The sequence below is a fragment of the Emydura macquarii genome, unplaced genomic scaffold (genome assembly GCF_026122565.2).
Source record: "Emydura macquarii macquarii isolate MOO-44397 ecotype Brisbane River unplaced genomic scaffold, CSIRO-AGI_Emac_v2 contig_2636, whole genome shotgun sequence".
NCBI classification, from domain to species: Eukaryota; Metazoa; Chordata; order Testudines; family Chelidae; genus Emydura; species Emydura macquarii.
Genome location: NW_027132773.1, coordinates 22,927,568 through 22,947,019, shown reverse-complemented (window position 1 = coordinate 22,947,019; position 19,452 = coordinate 22,927,568). Strand labels below are relative to the sequence as shown.

General features: G+C 41.0%; 1 protein-coding gene across 3 annotated transcripts in view; it reads left to right on the top strand.

Moving 5' to 3' along the window:
• The window catches only part of AASS (aminoadipate-semialdehyde synthase), a 44,129-nt gene extending 24,677 nt beyond the window's left edge, over positions 1-19,452 (top strand). For all 3 annotated transcript variants that reach the window (XM_067564288.1, XM_067564289.1, XM_067564290.1), the window contains 10 exons: positions 665-794; positions 1,880-1,990; positions 2,370-2,478; positions 4,123-4,263; positions 6,088-6,255; positions 9,054-9,149; positions 9,805-9,920; positions 12,664-12,752; positions 16,140-16,316; positions 18,345-19,452. In XM_067564288.1, coding sequence (XP_067420389.1) covers positions 665-794; positions 1,880-1,990; positions 2,370-2,478; positions 4,123-4,263; positions 6,088-6,255; positions 9,054-9,149; positions 9,805-9,920; positions 12,664-12,752; positions 16,140-16,316; positions 18,345-18,463 — 1,256 coding nt within the window. In that variant the 3' untranslated portion in view covers positions 18,464-19,452. The remainder of the gene's footprint in view (positions 1-664; positions 795-1,879; positions 1,991-2,369; positions 2,479-4,122; positions 4,264-6,087; positions 6,256-9,053; positions 9,150-9,804; positions 9,921-12,663; positions 12,753-16,139; positions 16,317-18,344) is intronic.

Sequence of the window (19,452 nt, the reverse complement as noted above, 5' to 3'; positions counted from 1 at the left end):
GAGGTCGAAGCCATGTTCCCATTCCACCCTGCGACAATGTTTTGGTCCCATGAGGCATTGCAAGCCTTTCCCAAGACCTGCTGCAGCTGGTTGCACTGTGGAATAACTATGGTGCACTGCTCTCTGCATCGATGCAAGTGCTACTAGTAAGGACACATTCCACTAAGACAATAAGCATGGTGTGGACACACCCAACCAGCTTAATTAGTGTGGCAGCTGGACGTTGACTTAAAGTTGACTTAACTTTGTTGTATAAACATGCCCACTATCTCTCAAGGTAACTATCTCCTGTGGATCCCTTAGGTCACAGCTGCTGTAGGTTGACACGAGCAACTGACTAAAAAGTTGACTTTTCTACAAGAAAGTGAGACGCTTACACCTGCTTAGCCTTCAAGTGTGTGTTCCTTTTTTATTTCTACTTCCAGTGCAACTGCTTACTTTGGAAAGAGAGAAATGGATGTGGAATGTAGTTCTGTATTTGCTAAGGAAAACACACAATAAGCGCCAGAGTTTGTTGCATGACGACTAGGTTATTCTGACCGTTTGAAACAGGGTGGAGGGTGCGGTTGGTTTTTACTGTTTATACTTTGGGGAATGGGTTTGGTGGAGGGAGTAGGAATCAATTTCACTTGTGCAATGGTTGATATTAATCATTTTTAAACAGGATCTGTCATGAAGGAGCAACTTGGCCAGCTGACCAAGAAATACAACCATGTTACTTCTGTTCATATGGATGTCATTAAGCATGAGGATAAACTGTCTTCCTTGGTGAAGAAACACGACCTTGTGATCAGGTTGGAATTCTGATTAAAACACAGAGGCTTGATCCTGAGATTTGCTATGGACCCTTTACATTTTTTCAGTGGCACAGGTCGACTTCAATAGCTACCTGGGGATTCCCTCAAGGTACAGGGAATCCCTGGATGATGTAAAGCCAATATAGTCCTTCTCCTGACGCTCACAGCACTCGAGGCAGGGGTGGGGAAGGAGTGTGTTGGGGGCAGATAGGGACACGACTAGTCACTGTCTCTCTGTGTACAAGAGCACCAGGACTGCATCTAATTCAGTGTAATCTCTTCATTGTTAAAGAGGCAGGATAACTTGGGTGGAGGGTGGGGCCTCAATTCAACGTCTTCGTGGGCATGCAGCTTTAATTGTACAAACATTTGCCTCTTTTTGGGGGACAGAATTCACACACAAAAAGCCACCACTTGTATGTGCAAGTTACATTGCTCAAAAACGTGTACAGTGCTTGCTAAATTGCATGCACATGTGCAGAAGCCAAGTTCTAAAAATTAAGCCAGTACTGCTAAATATGTGAAGAGTAAAAGATTCTCTTTCTGAGCATTAAAACAGGGATGGAAACTGCTTCATAGTTCTTGCCATTGGGTCCCCATCACTGAGCTTGATCTCAGTGATATCTCCTTTTCAGGCAGCCTGTACCCATCCGGAGATGGTTCAGCAAGACTTTTAATGAAAGCTTCTTCAAAGACTGCGTTCTCCTTTGAATCTGTTAAACATTTAACCCACCCATGTAGAATGTGGTACTGAGAAACAAGGGCCCAGTTCTGTTTTCACAAAGGTGACTATGGAAGCTGGGGACTGCGAAGGGTTGAGAGAATTTGAACTCCTCTGCTGCCCTGCACCTTATGCAGTGACTTGCAGCAGGGCAATGTGTGTGTAAAACGGTGCCATTCTGCATTGGTAGGAATTCACACCTACTTGCATCAATGTAAAAACTGCATTCAGATGAGTGATGGAGGCCCCCTTGTGTTAATGGACTTCATCTAAATGCAGATAAATCTTTTGTAAAGTGTCTTCCAATGAAAACACCAGCAGCTAGTCAGATTTTGACTTACAATTTTTCTTTTGTTCATAGCTTGCTGCCTTATTCAGCACATCCTTTAGTTGCTAAGAAATGCATTGACAACAAAGTAAACTTAGTGACAGCCAGTTACCTAACACCAGCTATGAAAGAACTCCAAGAAAGGTAGGTCAGAAGATCAATAGCGAGATGTGACTTCTTTCATTGGTACCTGTGTGGCCCCGTTACTGAACTATTCAAGAGCCATACAACAGTTAATGTATTTATGCTCTGTGTCTTTTGACTATTATCCCCATTCTACAGATGGAACTGAGCTACAGAGACTAAGGCCCAGATACTTCGATATGTAGGCACCTCATTCCCATTGAAAGATGGGTTAAAGACTCGCATCCCCAGACTCAGTACAGAATCTCTCCTAGTGTTTGTAGTTTGTCCATGGCTGGCAATGGATATAATTGGGCTATTGCTTGTTAAATTAGATTTGAGGAACAGAAAGGCTTGTATTATGCAATATTCTGACAATGATGTATTTTTATTATTTTAGTGTAGAAGCTGCTGGTATTACGGTTATCAGTGAAATAGGTTTGGATCCTGGCCTCGATCATATGTTGGCAATGGAATGTATTGATAAGGCGAAAGAAGTAGGCGCTACGGTAAGGGAGGCAAATGAGTTGCACAAACTAATAAAACTGTTATTCCTTCAGGAAGAACTGGTCTTTGCTACTGTGTTCGGTAATGTACTGTCTCTGGAGGCCTTCGATCAATGGTGCCCTGAGTTTGGATTGCATGCTGGCGCTAAATGGCAGCACAGAGTGCATTGGCACGTCACTTTGCGATGTGTCCGCACAAAGAGTTCCACTGAGTTACATCACTAGTTTAGAATGGCTTTGAAGCAGTGTTTTTAAACTAGAAGGTATAATAGCAGCGAACAAATTAGTTTAAAATGAATGAATCAGACTAATTGTGACTTCATTACATTGCCTCAGACAAATAGCATTTGACATTGTGCCATTTATCGTAAGCTCTTGAGGAGGTTCAGCTTTTATTTTGAGAAGGACTTGGCCCCTGGTTCGCTGCTCAGAGGGAAGCATATGGGCCACTTGTTTCTGGAGAAAGTGTTTCCTAGAGAACAGTTGTCATTAGGGTCCCTAGTGAATCTTGTTTTTCCATTTTAAAAATAAATCAGTTTTTTCTGAACAGAGGAACCCCGAATGACCTGGAAAATGCTCTGTTGGGTGTAGCAGATTCCTCAGTGCTGGAGCCATAGGTTTTGTTAAACTTAAAGTAACAGCTGTAAATTTTCCTAATAACCCATAGCTAGCTCCTGAATCCTTTTCCTTTAAAGCTTCCAAAGCCTCTTGCTCATAGTTTCCGTTTTGTGACTCAGGGAGACTGAGTCAGCTCTTCCCATGCAGCCTGCCAATGTCAGTCGTCTTGTTGGCCGAAGAAGTCCTTGCTGAATGAAGCAAAATATTCCTTCTCCTCAGGCTGAGCATGCTGTCTCTCCGTTATCCCAGCATTCTGTCTAGAATGGGAGACCAGACTGGGGGGTTCTTACTTGGCAGTGTTAATCATCACCTTAGGCCACCTGCTCAGATGATATGAGGGTATCCTTTTATAATAGAATTGTCATTTTTATTGTGTAGACTGGATAAACTCCATTGGCTGCAATAGATCTGGCCTAATATATATTTTTTCTTAACAGTAATGCTTGTGAAATGTGCAAGATTGACAACTGAGTTTCTCTGCCACCACACAGATAGCTCCTAAACAAAGGCAGTCCAAATGCTCCCACGCAGCCCTCCCAATCTGCATCAAGCTTTCCACAAAAGGGGAAGGTGGCCAAGGGATTGGATTATTCATCTGTGATCTCTTCCAGATGGGAGCTGAGGGGCAGATTCTCAGATGGCATAAATTGACAGTTCAAGCAGTTGGAGTCAACAGAGCAATGACAGTTTACACCAAATGGGGTTCTTCTCCCAAAACCCCCTGAGACACAAGTCCATTGAATAAACTCACTCTGTGGCCTTTTATGTGAAAATCATATTTTTGGGCACTGTTGGCATAAAATGTTCTCAGCTCTTTGTTGCCTAATTCAGGCCTTCTGGGGAATAATGTCAAAAGAGATTTCCTAAACACAGGTAACTGAATATTGCAGGGTAAATCAGCAGTGATTCTTTCCTATAGCTAGCTGGATGATGATGTTGCGTATGATCATGGGGAAAAAAAAAAAAAAAAAAAACTTAAAAATACACAGCAACATGTAGATTGATTTTTTTTTTTTAATATATTTGCAGGTCATATCATACACTTCCTTCTGCGGTGGCCTGCCAGCTCCAGAATATTCTGATAATCCTCTGCGATACAAATTCAGTTGGAGTCCACAGGGTGTTCTATTGAATACAGTTCAATCTGCCACATATTTAAAAGATGGAGAGGTGAAGTAATCATGATACTATTTAAACACAAGCAGAGAAAATAGTTCCCTCTTTGGTCTAATACTGAGATTTGTGCACTGTTGCATTATTTTTTAGCCATTGACAGTCAGATACACAAACTGAGTTTAAGTAATTGTCACTCTGTCTCCAATTTTCTGTATGCTTGAAGTGACATGCCTCCTTGCTACTACCAGACTAGTATTTACAAAGGTCTGAGGGAAGCAGAGGGGGATGGGCTTGTGATTCAGGCACTGGACTGGGATGGAGATCTGGGCTTGTCCCCAACCCTGCCACCTGTGCTTTGTCACTTAATCTTCTTGTGCCCATTTCCTATCTGTAAAACAGGGACAAAGAAGCTTCCATTCTCTTAGTTTTTGTGTCTCTTATCTGGTTAAATAATGAATTGTTTGAGGGGCAAGGACTGCCTCTTACTCTGTTTGTGTACAGTGCGTAGAACAATCCCTGATCTTCTTTGGAGGGTGTCTTAATGGCCCCGTAATACCAATGATAAAAATTAAGAATAATAATTGATGGTGTGCGTTGTTGCACTGGTGGTGCTCAGCACCTCATAGAGTGTTTACATGAGCCCTATCTTGCTGCTGTTGTAGTCAAAGGCAAAACTCCATATGACAGCTATAACAATATTAACTGATCAAGTCTTGCTCTGGCTGTTTTAAGATAGGAGGAACCCTGGCACGAGATTGTGACTTGTCTTGCTGTGTGGCATTCGACAATGTCATAGCCAGATTTAGAAATCTGTGTTTCTGGCTCCAAGCCTGTGTTTCTTCCACTAACTCACACTCCACTTTGCTCAGATAAACTACTGATGGGTGCATCTGAGAGGTTCTACTGAACTACTGAGAGGTTCAGTCGGTGTACACATCCCAAAGTCTCTGTTATCCAAACCCCTTCAATCTACAAAACTGAACTGGACATCTTTCCAATGAGGCTTTCTCATGACATTTCGAGGTTCAATGTTCTAGCTACCATGCAAAATGAGAGGGCTGGGGAGTGTGAATTGGATTTCTATTTAGAAAAAAAAAATTGGTCCAAATTTCAAACGAAGATTGCATAAGTAGATGGAGAAGTCTTATTTAATGTTGTGATAATTCACCCATTGCAAGCTGAAATTAGATCATGGATGTCAAGGATTTGTTATGAGAGGCTCCGTGGGCTTGTCGGGAAATACAGCAATTCCCATCCCTGCCCCCAAATCCATGGTTCTCTTTGACTGTTGTGTGGGTTTTCCTTTACATGTGTCTTAAGCAACGCGCACAATAAAATCCTGTGGCCTGGTTGCAGGCTTCGCTGCTACAGATTGCCTTTTAGAGGGAAATGTTGCCCCCATGCTCAGAAGTCACAAAAGGAATTGGTATTGATGCAGCATACCAGATCTGTGCTTCAGCTGCTTGAAGAAAGTAAGGTTCAAGGTTTTAGGCAGCATTGATAATAGAGCTAGTCATCCTTTTCTTTTATTCTTTAACAATATATTCTTTATATTTGCCTGCTTTCTAGTGGCAACTGAAGCTGCTTATGGGTGCAGATTCTGTATCCAAGGCACATGTTGGAGAGTGATTATTGTAATCTTAAAACAAACCAATCCCTCTCCCCCCAAAAGCTTAAATTTTCAAAAGGCAAGCAAGTTCAGGGCTGTATCTGATTTTATTTACACCGGTGTAAATCACTCAAATTATTCCAGATTTACACTGGTGTGAGATCAGCATAGCTCTAAAGTACAGTAGGCACTAAAAATAGAAATGTTCTTTTGAATAAACAACCTAAAATACAGTGCTTTTACCTGGTTATTGTTTTTACAATCCTTAGATTATTAATATTCCAGCTGGAGGAGCTTTGCTTGATTCCGTAGATGTCATGGATTTTTTCCCAGGATTAAATTTGGAAGGTTTTCCCAACAGGGACAGTACAAAATATGCTGAGCCATATGGTATTCAGTCAGCGCATACCTTGATAAGAGGCACCTTAAGGTATAAGGTAAATTTTTAGATATTTTTCTGTTTTAAAAAATTAAATTCTTGTTCAAATTAGGCAACTTTTTAATAGTGTGAATTGAAGGGAAAAATTCAATTTGTCATCTTTTTAGTGATAACTTTTTACCTGCTATTTTTTACAAATAATACCTCTGATTGCTATAGCCAAAAGAGATTTAAAAAAAAAAAGTCTTTTTGCTTTACTTCCCGGATATGACAGCACTTTGCTTGTCCAAATAGCAAGAATAATTTCCCCGTTTCCCTAGATACTGAGCTGTTTGATTTGTGTGGGTCTTCGACACCACAACGGTGGGAGAGAAATGTTTTAAGAAATTGGCAGGGATGGTTCCTGAAACTTACCTTTTTTTAGTGAACTAGATCCCAAATTGATGGTTTGCCCCTTTCCAAATATCTGATTAAAAGATAGCTGGTCTAAAGTTTTGCATCAACATTTTTAACACAACATAGCAATTTTTAAAAACAAACTTTCACAGGATCATGCCTGGTTTTGATCCCTTTTTTGTCAAACAAACAAACAAACAAACAAACAAACAAACAAACAAAAAAATCTTGAATTTCAGGGAATGAAAAACTTTAATCAGATGGGGGGAAAAAATTTTCACCCCACTGGCTAAAATGTTCCAGTTTCCAGTTGTTGGAAAATGAAATCCTGAAAAAACACTGTCTTGCACCAAAAAAAAAAACAACACTGAAGACTGGCCAGCTCTTAAAAGCACACTGAAGACTGGGGCTAGTTTTTGTGAATGACGATTCCATATCCCCTTCTTTCTCTTTTGTTCATCATCATCTGAGGTGAATCTTATGGCACAGGGATTTGTTTTTGGCATTTTGTGGATAGGAATGAAGAGATGTTCGGGTTTTTTTTTTTTTTTTTCTTGAAAATTCCTCTGCATTGTAATCCAGAAGGATTGAGTTGTCTTTCTGTCTTTGATGTGCAAAAGCTGGTGGCAGAGATGGTTTAGAGAGTTAGTAAGGACATATTGGAACCTTTCACCCTTGAAGTCCAAGTATGGTTTATATTAGTCAGAAGCTCTAATAATACGTTTAAAGGCCTCTGTGAAATTACTTTCGTTTAAGTGCCTAATAATCACAACACCTACTGTAAGTGCTAAGTGGTGGTTGGTCTAAATCTAGTTCCTAGTGGAAAAGTGGTAAGCTTAACAAAAATAAAAGATGAAAAACATCCACCAACTCAGCTGGCATGAATGGATATTCTGTGAGGTGAAGACATAATGGCCCTGGAGACAGCACTACCTTCTTTTCTTAAGGAGTTGGTCCCTCCATTTCGGGACTGAATTACATTGGCAGGGTTTTGTAGGGGAACTTGCAGTATTGCTTTCTTTGTTGTGTCTGTCCTGTTGGGTATAAAGTGGATTTCAACCTCTAGCATTGAGCATAAACATTAAAAATGAGTGTAAGGTATTGTCTACACACGAGTTGCACTGACCGCTAAATTGGAACAATCCTGTCATGTAGACATTAAAATTGGTTTAAAAGCGGCTTATCTGAATTTAGTTTAAGTAGGAAAGGAATTGACTTAAGAAGTCCTGTAGCAGAAATGTTTGTCTTCGTCTCTGTGGGTACGTCTACACTGCAATAAAAAACCTGCAGCACTGGTTCTCAGAGCTTGGATCAACTGAGTTTGGCTTATGGGGCTTGGGCTGTAGCTGAAATGACAGTGTAGATGCTTGGGCTGGAGCCTGGGCCCTGAAACTCCGCAAGGGGTGTGGGTTTCAGAGCCTGTCTCCAGCTCAAGCCTGAATGTCTACACTGCAGTTTTTAGCCCTGCAGCCTGAGCCTGAGTCAGCTGACCTAAGCCAACAGCAGCTATGCTGTGTGTCTTTTTGTTGCTGTGTAGATTTGGCTGCAGAACCCGTGTGCCCTTGGGATTTCTTTGTGCCAGCCACTGTGGAAGGTGTTCTAACTGAAATTAGCCGTTCGTGGGAGTGTCTTTTGTTAACCTGGGTTCTTGTCTTCCCTTCCTCCTGTGCTGTCTACATAGTCATCAACATCCAGGTTCTTTGAAGAATTTACAAATGTAGCCGCATTTTGTTTATGAAGTGTCTGTAATGTCATAAAAGCAGAAAGCAGTAGGGTTTTTTTGTTTTGTTTTTTAAATTGAAAATCTTAGAATAAGACGCTTTAAAAAAAAAATAAAGCGAACAAAACAAACTCAAACCAGTCAGGAGATTTTTATTGCAAAGGCCTAACAACCTTGACCGTGTCCCTTAGACCACATTCCACTTCTCTGCTGTTTGCTGCTCTGATGTTTCTGGAGGAAGAGTGACACATGTCTGTATCCTAGTCACTCTGAGCCTAAGTCTGATCTTATTTGCTGTGGTGTAAATCAGGAGTTAATCCACTGATGTCAGCGCAGGTACTGGTGTAAAACTGGCGTGAGTGAGCTCAGAATCATGTCCTTTGTCTTTAATTTAATATTGGCCAGCTGAGTAATTTGTGACCATAGCTTCAGTTACAAGTTTTGATTTGGAAAGATACCAGTTAACTGGACGCTTTTATCAATTGAACCAATGCTACTTGCTGTGGAAAGGCCAGCTGTTTCTTCTGCAGTCAAACATCATGTTGAAAGGAGTGAGGGAGGGGGGAAGGTAGGAGGTTAACCGCGCTTTGGCATCACATCTGAACGTTGCAGTTTTCCCATGTGAGTAACGTTAACCATGGCTTGTCTGTCCTTGTCTGACTGTAGTGGAAAGTGTGTAAATATCCCTGAGCATCAAGTTACACTCTGCAGCATTTATAGCCACCTTTGTTTTATTTTAGGGGTATTCTAAAGCTGTGGGAGGCTTTGTAAAATTAGGATTAATAAACCCGGATCCGTATCCTTTGCTTAAATCAACTGCACCATCTATAACCTGGGTAAGTGTGTAGGATTTTATTTAGTTTTCTGCTTTCCTTCATTCCATTAATCATTTTCTCTGGGTCAGGTTTGGGGTCTGCTTTTGCTGGGAAGTCTGTGTTGAGATGTTCTTCTATGTTTGTTTGTGAAGAGGTTGAATTCTTAATGATCTCTATTGCTCAAAATTCAACTCTAAAAACCAGAGGCTTCTCAGTGTGCATTTTATATTTCCTTGTGACCCCCAGTGCCAAGACATTCCTTTCATGAGCCTTTTGTGATACAGATTGCCCATATGAACACATGAGAACCTTCATTCAATATATCCTTCTGCATATTTTTAATTTACTTGATGGATATTTTTGAGTCCTACCCTCCTCCTCTGGTGTCTCCCTTTCAATCAGTTTTGCAAAATATTCCCTGGTTCTTAAGTTTTTACCTGTTGCTGTTCTCCTTTTCTGCTGATATTTGGCTTGTGCATACTGCCACCCAAGGGTCAGAAACCTAGCTGAAAATTTTTCCTCCAAACTATTTTTATGGAAAATTGGGTTTGTGACTGAAAAATCACAAGAAATGTCCATTTTCTATGGATTTTTTTTTTTGTTGGCTGCTTTTTTTATACTGAACATGACTAGGCCTGCAAGTGGTAACTTGCTATTTGAACTTTTTTGTAACTAGAAAGAGCTGATGTGTGAGCTGGTTGGACTCAAACCTTCTGCTGAATCTGATGTCCTGAAAGAAGCCGTCTACAGCAAACTGGAAAAGGACAACAGTCAGCTGGAAGCAGTGGAATGGTAGGAGATTCCAGTGACGACCCCCCCCCCGCAAAAGCCTTTTCAGAATCCAAGTATATGGCCCAGAACATGAATGTTAGGGTTTACTAAACATATTTATTCAGAGCTTTACTATAAACTTTACTTTACTCTTAAATCTGTGTTTTGATGGTTGTGATAAATGTTTGGCAAGGCCTGATCCTGCATTTGTTACGCACCTGGATGTGTTGCCTGGGGATAGGCTGCAGACCCAAGTCCCTTTTTTAACCTCCTAGGAAAGTGAGAAGTGTGACCTTATAGATCTCTTGAAATATTTGGAAACATTCTGTTGGGTACCTTGGAATGCAATTCCATTGATTTAAATCAGCAAGCAGGAAACCTCGATTTAAATGAGCAATGTTCATCTCGTTTTGAATTTGTACTTTTTTTCCCTGGAGGCTCATTCTCATTGGTTCGTATGAAGGCTGGCCCTAGACCAAATGGCACCACAGGCAAGGAGTGTCTTTGGTGCCACCTTCTCCCCCTCCCACTCCCCCCAAACGCCCCGCCCATCCGTTTAAACTTTTGAATACTTTAAATTTTATTGCATTTGTTGCCCATTTCACAACTTTGATGCATGATTTGCATGCATGATTTATCCCTGTCATGTAAGACAATACATTTGCACACTAGGATCTGTAAATCTGTACTTATTCATGCCATATATAAGCAAATAAAAAAAAATGGTTTTCTCTAAGCTTATAGACATTTTTTAATTTTAAGAATAACTGAACTGTACTAATACCAAGAAATTGAACTGTGCACCAACATTGGGTGGGCCAGTATTAAATAGTGTTACAGTAGGTGACAGCCTTCGAATGGTAACACTGGTCCTTCAGTTCAAAAGTTCGTTTTTCTCACCTTTGCCCATGCAAACTGAAGCACAGTGTCAGAGAGCTCCAAAGACTGGCCAGTGGCATTTTCAAGTGATGAAATAAAAAGCCATGTCAGTCTCTCGCCAGCCATCGTCAATCGAAGATAATGAGCTTGAGCTTTGAAAAGCCGCACTCGCTACTGTGACCGGCAGTGTGAACCGAATCCTCAAAGATATCCCCACATTAGGAAAAGTGCACTTCAGCTCTGCATCAGGAATGAATTGGAGAACTTGGAGTGGAGAGTGGCAAAACATGATGGATGTTGTCCGATTTGACATGGAGGTCTTTATCACTGACGTCTGAACTTTCCCCATGTGTCAGTGTCTGGTGAAGGTCCGTACAATTGTTCAAGAATGTTTTCCTGTCCACTGGCAGCTGATTAAGGTCATACAAAACCCCCCAGGTCTTTTCATAGTGCATCATTTGTCTGAATCTTTCATCGATGGGCACTCGAGCAGTGACAACGAGCGAACAAAAAAAATCCCTCTTGAATTTTTCTTCCAAGCTTGCCATCACCTCATCTCTGCCCTCAGAACCAAACTGTCTCTTCTTCTGATGAATATGAGTTTAGTGAAAAATGAATCCGGCAGCCCCCAAACCCGGTGATTGCATGGGTCATCTGCACCTAAATCCAGCCCTGGTTGGTATAACCATTAAAATATGTTGATTTGTGGTGGATCTCCTATAAAATGCACAAAAACAGCAGTTTAAAAATTGTTTTGTGTTAAATAGAACTACCGTAAGGGTTCTGGATACATAAGAAAGAAAAGGTTATCAAAAATGTTTTGCATTTAAAACTAACTGATTTACCAACCAAAAGAAGTATGAACTCCAGTTAGTAAATTGATGAATTGTTTCTCATCACCACAAGCCAGATTTGTTAAGGTATTTAGGTGCCTGAAGACACAGATAACCTGCCTAAGGAGGTTTGAAAAAACCGACAGGCACCTAAGTGCCTATCTCCATTGACATCTATGAGGGGGGGGTGGGGTAGGTGCCTAATGTACTTAGATGCTTTTGAAAATACCACAAGGTAACTATCTGCATTTTTACCTGCACCCAAATAGGTTTGAAAATCTGGCTGTGTGTCCTTTACGTTTGTAGAATTCGTAGATCTTATCTCCCACCTGTTTTTTATCCCTAGATGGGAAGAGAAAAACAAGCTTTCCTGGTTTTTTCCCAACTTCTAATTGGTTTCTCAACTTCAAAGGAATTAGTCCAAATGAAGAAAATATTCTCTCTGCTCCTGCTGGCTAAACTGAAACTAAAAGTAATTAAGGCAAAAGCTTTTCTACACAACACACTGGAAATGCTTACATTTGGAAAAATGTAAATACCAGCATTCGCTCCACTGTAAAGACTGAAAATAATAGATTCTTTCTTACTTTGTGGTACAAGACATTGTGGCATGTGTGTGCACACACCCTTATAATATAATTAGAGTTTACCTCAAAAGTTAAAGATGGTTTTCCCCCCTGATTTTCTGTCATAAAAAAGTAGCACCCGTTAGCTCATTAAATCTTTGAGGGGAGCTCATTGACGCAGCAGATTTTTTTTTTATTTAAATGGTTTTAATATATTATAGTAAGTTTAGGCTTTAACATGAATTGGTATAATAATAAATTCAAATTGAATTTTAAACCGGTTTTATTTTTTCAAAAGAAACAATTTAAATTGTTTTATCCACCCTGTTGAGCATTTGATAGATACCGAGTCAAAATGCCACGTGATGTCCTACTGCTCCTTTCCCAGAATTGCACACTAAAGGCCTGTTCTGTACATTTGTGGCTTGGAGAATGTAACTTTCTGTGAAACGCAGTGATCTCATTCTGTCGTCTTTCTCTCACCAGGTTAGGATTACTTGGAGATGAGCCAGTTCCTATAGCAGACTCCATTGTGGGGGCGCTTGCGAAGCACATGGAGAGGAAGCTGCCCTTTGGTACGTAAGCCTGCTTTATTTCACATTGGAACTGAGGTCTTGCCTCCACACTTGAAAATTAATTTGAATTAAGTAAAGATGTGAATTTCAAGTGTATTTGTTAAACCGCATCAAACCCTCTTTGTGGACACTCTCACACCTGGCCTTTGCTAGGATGTTAGGTCGGTATAACTATCTTGCTCATGGGTGTGAAAAATCCACACCTCCGAGTGCGGCAGTTAGGTCAGTTTAACACCTGGGGTAGACAGCGCTAGGTTGACGGGAGAATTCTAGCTACCACCTCTCAGAGAGGTGGATTATCTACTCTGATGGGAGAACCCCTCCCATCGGCATAGGTAGTATCTTGATTGTTATAGTGGTGCAGCTGATCTGCAGTGTTTAAGTGTAGATAAGCCCTTACTCAGAATTCAGCTAAATTAAGGACACTTTATCTTAATTCACTGAATGAAAGGATAAGTGAATTAAGCTAAACCAAAATAAGGTCACTTTAATTCTGAATAAGAGCATCCACACCCAGATGGAATTTAAGTAATCAACTATAAATTCACACCTTTAGTTAATTCAGTTTAATTTTCCTGAGTGTCTTTATGTTGACAAGTCCTGAAACATGCTTTTTATTTCTCCCAGTTGAAGGCAAACAGGAAAAAGTCAAGCAAGTGAGATTGCTAACAAAGAGCATAATTCATTATTGCACAAGTATCAATAATTTTTGCTCAGCCTTCTGTCCCCCCTCCAAGGAACATGAGATGAGCAGTAAGGGAACCAAAAACATCTTGGTAACTGACTTCTCTATGCCGCTGAGGTTGCGTGCTGCGAACAAATGTTGTGGGGCTGCTACTCTGAGTAGATGGCCATTGTCGTAGTGGTTGGGGACAGGATTCCTTGTGATTGTTTGGCTGTCTCCCCCATGGATAGTTATGTAAGCCCAGATCCACAAAGGGACTCTAGATGCCTATACCCCAATTTCAGGCACCAATGGGCTCTCCAAGACCCATGCTTGGTTGTTGCTAACCCTGTAGATGCCTAAACTCATGAGGCACCTACATTTTAGTTGGAAAAGTCACCTGTGCTTAAATTTCTGCTTCAAGGATGTGCCCTGCTGCCTCAGGCAGGCCCCTGAATACCTATCTTACTCCTAAGCCCTAGTGCAATCCTCAAACCAAGTGGATATAGCCAGATGAAACACCTGTCTTGTCTGCAGGGTTTGATCCAACTACACAGAACAGCCAGATTGTGTAGGGAGGACATAGGAGAATGACCTCCGGTGTAACTTTTAGCTCAGTGGTACACCCCTGGGGATGCAGTAGACCCAGGTTCAAATCCCCCCCTTTACCTGTTGAGGAGAAGGGACTTGAAAAGGGGTATCCCACCTCTCAAGTGCATGCCCTAACCACTAGACTATGGGATATGCTGATTTGGGGCGCTCTCAATCTCTCCTGTGGAAGCTGTTCCACTTTATATAAATAATTTAATATAGTTTGCACCAGAGAGAGAGTGAGAAGGCCCAAGGCTCTGCTGGGCACTTCCAGTATGAGGAGAGTGGCCAGATAACTGAGATGTGTGAGGAGCTCTGTTCATCTCAGTAGATGTTCTCATCTTCCCCGCTTCCCCCACTCCTGTCTGTGCTTTTGAGCCTGTGTTATGCACCAAGCCATGCCCATTCTTAGTGCCTCATCCAGTCCCAGCATTGGTTGGTACGTGCTCCAAGCATGCCTGTTCTCCGTTCCCCACCCAGATGGATAGCCCACCCCAGATCCCAACTGACATGGGGAGGGAGGCGGCAGAATCAGGAAAAGGATTTTAGACTGCCAAGTTTTGGCTCACTTGGGGGAGATGACAGGGAGAAGGGCTTAGAACACCTACAGGGCAAGACACCCCAGAACCTGGTTCACATGGTGGAAGAAAAGTTAAAGCCATTCTAAATTAGCTGTACTACTCAGGGCATGTTTCCTAAAAGTATAAAACCCTCCATAACAGGGGCAGATAGTAATAATGTGCCCAGCAATCATTCTCTGATTTCTGCCAAACTTAGGGTTCAGACTTACAGTGCATGGGTGCAGGTCAGGTACGCTGGCCACAGTGTTTCCCTTCGAGCCTGCAAACTCCCTTGTTTTGACAAAGCCCTAATCTTGCTGCACATCTCATTTCAGGTTTTTGGGGGGGTTTTTTTGGGTTGCAGCTGCTTTCCTAACTTAACCCTGAATAACTTCTTCAATATACCCTCACCATGCCCTCCACTCAAGGGGCAGTGAATGGTATGCACTAACTGTACTAAGTCCCGTGTGACTGAGATCAGTTTGGGGCAGATCAGAGCCATAGTTTGAGCCCTAGGTGTGGGTAAAAAAACAGAATTGTAGAATGACCCAGGTTTGGACCCGCTAACACTATCCAGCACCTCCATGGGGCACAGTACATTTCAAGACAACCTGAGTAAGCATGTGGATTTTAGAGCACTTAAACTAGGCTTTAAACAGAGAGCAATGGCAAACCTTAACTCCCTCTAATAAAAATGATAGTATTTTACTTAGTAAACCGTATATTCTATGTATACAGCTGATCCAAATGTTTGGGTGTGATAACACTCCGCACTTGTGCTCTGGAAAAAGTAAAGCAGCACGGTCCTGAACCTGCAAAGCATGTAACATGAGCAGTCCCATTGAAGCCAACAGGATTGCACATGTTTTAAGAGAAGCATGTGCTTAAATGCTTTGCAGCATTAGGATCAGAACACTCAGAATTGTGCATGATCAAGACTAATCACAATGTCCATTTAATTGACTGGTAAACAGATACATGTGAAATAACCCAAGATGGGAAAATTAGTAATTCTGCCATAGAAAGATGCATCTCCAGAATAACTACATTGTAAAGAGGTTTGCTGGTCAAATGGACATATTAGTCAAGAATCGTTACGGGTTATCATTTTCTACTTCTCCAAGGGTCCTGTGACTGGGTTTACATAGCCAAGTACAGTGTGCCTTGGTTAACTTTACCATTGATGTAGCTATCCTCTTTGTTATATTACTGTTTAATTAATATCATGGGGCTGATTCTGATCTCGCTTGTGATGTGAATAAGGAAAGTCTCCAATAAAGTTAGAGTAAGTACATTAGGACCCAATGCTCCAAATTTCCGTATTGCAGAACTGTTATCTTTTTGGTTTATTTTATATATGAAATGTTCAGGATCAGGCAGTTAGTACCAGCAGGTGACTGTTTGGGTTAATTAGAAATAAAAGAATAAAGCAAAGCGCACACACATTTGGTTTGTAAGCTCTTTGGTCTTCAGTTAATCTTCTCATTGTGTGTACAGTGCCTTGCACAATCAAGCTCTGCATTACCATAATACAAAATATAAATAATAATCTAGATTTGTCTGTCTCTTTAGGTGCTGGAGAACGAGATATGATAGTTATGAGAAACAAAATCGGTATGAGGCATCCATCTGGCCATTTGGAAGATAAATTCATCAATCTGGTTGTGTATGGTGATGATAAAGGATATTCTGCAATGGCTAAAACTGTAGGGTACCCCACAGCTATTGCTGCTAAGATGATTCTAGATGGTAAGTGCCTATTCATCCTGTACTGTGAATGTACAACCATTATTTTAGGGAATTGTTTCATCTCTTTCTCTGTGTTCTGCTACCTGTAGAAAATGTAGAATACATATATCATTTTATATAAACCAGTGGTTTTCAACCATGGGGGAACTCGGAGGTCTTTCATGCAGTGCATCAACTCATCTAGATCAGTGTTTCTCAATCTGGGGATCACAGGATGGATTTAGGGGGTCGTAAGTGCAAAGCCAGCATTAGGGGATGGCAGGCAGGGCAACTCCCCAGGGCCTCACGTCACAGGGGGCCCCACAAAGCTAAGTTGTGCTTCAGCCCCGCTGCTGGGCTTCAGACACAGCTCACAAGTAAAAAACTGACTCTGGTATCACACTGAAATGTAAGTACAATATTTATATTCCAATCAATGTACTTTATAATTATATGGTAAAAATGAGCAAGGAAGCAATTTCTCAGTAACAGCGTGCTGTGACACTTGTTTTTTTTGTCTGATTTTTTTTAAGTGAGATGAAACTTGGGGTTCACAAGACAAATCAGATTCCTGACAGGGGTGCAGTAGTCTGGAAAGGTTGAGAACCACTGATATAAACAACCTTTAGAAAGTCTTGAATTGTTCCTATGTCATCTTAAATTCATTTTTAATTTCCATTTTTGGGGCACGGATGTGTTAGTGATTTTTTTTTTAAATCACTTTGTCACTGATTATTTTTTAAAATCTAAACTTTAGTAAAGGCATGTTAATGACACTTATTAATGGCTAACATCCGCATAGAAGCCTTCTCCAAAGATCCCAAACTGCTTTTCTGCCATAAAAAATGATCTGCAAACTATGGATTAAGAGTGAAAACTCTACGATAATTTTGGTCCCCTCCTAATCTTTATGCTGAATGGTTTTAGGGCCCACTGCCGAAACCACAGAGTAACTCCATCTAACTCAAATATAAGGCTGGCCATGCAGTCCAATTCCTGATTGTTTTTCAGGATTCATGTTAGAGGGAAGATGGGAGGGATGTTAGAATATCTCCTGTCCCTCAAAATGATCTTTCCTCAGAACCAAAAACTTCCCTAAAATCACAGCAAAAAGTCACCATCTTTGTGCTCCATCCACCACTGCTTTCCAGCGTGGTCACGTGCAAGCAGAGAAGGAAGGGAGCATTACTGTTGCAAGATTCTCTCTCCTTACCTCCCCACTGTTTGAGAATTACATTGACCTGTCTCGAGACTGAGATCCTGCTCATTCTGTGGCTTGCAGAGAGAGCGCTGAACCACAAAGGGCCAAGTTCTGCAGTTATTCCCATGAATGTAATTCTGTCATAATCAATGGGGCTAGTCATGTTAGTAAAAGTTACTCAGCATGAATAAGGATTGCAAAATCTGACCAAGGTATTCCGAGGCTTCAGCTCACTTGCAAAATCTTAACTATCCTTAAAGGATTGTATCTATTGTTGCTAAATGAGCATTTTTTCCAGGGAAGAGAGGTCTTTGATGTGGCAAATAAACTGCTCTTGCATTCAGTAGAGAGAGATCCTGACTCTCAACAGGCTAAAGGCAGAAAAAGCTAGTTCTCATCCGCACCCTCTGAATCATGTAACTTTTTTGAGGCCTGCATCAATGTTAACCAATCAGAATGTATGTGTAAATAAACAAATGCTTACTGGTTATAGCCATCTCTAAGGCTTAGCCATTCATCACATTCAGATTTCAGTTCCTTTACTGGCTAATTGGAAATGAAAAAAATTTTGGGTCTGATTTCACCTTACACCCTTTAGTTTAAAAGGCATTCATGACCAGAATGGAAAGACCTATACATATTTTGCTGGATCCATTCAAAATGTGCACGACAATACATATGACAAGTTCCTTTCTCAGTGTCTCTTGAAGTGAAGTTTGACTTTGCTTTCACCTCCGGGCAGCATCAATACTTGACCTAACAGGTCAATAAATCTTGATACACACTGCAACGGAAATTGGTATATGCACATTATTCTAAATATGTCATTTCATTTTTTTATCTTGCAGGAGAAATGGATGCCAAAGGCATGGTAATTCCATTGACAAAGAATATCTATGCACCAATACTTGAGCGCATTAGAGCAGAAGGCATTGTATGTAGTACCAAAAGCGTTATCAAACAATAACTGAAAACAACAGATTGCGGTTGGTTTTTTTTTTTTTTTTTTTTTTTTTTTTTTTTTTAAAGGATCTCAGTTTGGCTTCCAATTTTATGTACCCAATTTTTGGCCCACTAATAAGTGTGCCTACAGTCTGAGATACAAATGATGCCCTTTATAAAACTATCTGCCTTTATGTGGGCCCAGTGAGTAGTTTAGATGTATAAATGGAATCACCTTTTCCCTTCAAAACTGGGCCTGATCAGGATAAATAGGTCACATCATGAAGTGCCCAAAGCCTTTTGCCATCAACATATCTTCCAATGCATTATTACATCTATAGTATACCCATAATGTATTAGTATACACTTGGCTAATAAAGAAGATATCTAAGGAGTGTTTTAACATAGTGTATATCCTTTGTGCCTGAGTGGGATTGTCAGAAGGATGGAACTCTCCTGTAGGGAAAAATCTTAGGGCTAGATCCACAAAAGGACTTAGGGCCATAACTGCCACTTCAGGTGCCTAAATCCAAAATTCAGATTCTCAGATCCCCATGTAGCTATCACCAAACTCTGTAGGTGCCAAAAATCCCTAGGCACATACATTTCCTTTGATGAAGTTCCCATTGTGCCTGAAAATGTGTCAGAGAGCATGTGAATAGCTGCCTCAGTCTAGATGCCCTGATGCCTAGCTCATGCCTACGCCCCAGTGGGATCTTCAAACTAGATGGTCCTCCACCTATCTCACCTGCAGGGCCCAGTATGGTAGATGTTCTCTGTGGCCCAATGAATATTTATTTATACTCAGTGGAATAGCTTCAGTAGGCAATATTGAGAGATCTGTACCAGAATACCCATAGCCCAGTGATTAGGGCACTTTCTTGGGAGTGGGGAGACCAAAGTTCAAGTTCCTACTCTTCTTCTTCTGGCAGGAGGGGGAATTGAACATGGGTCTCCCAAATCCTGGGTGAGTGCCTAACCTCTGGGCTAAAAAGGAATAGCTTCTCCACTTTT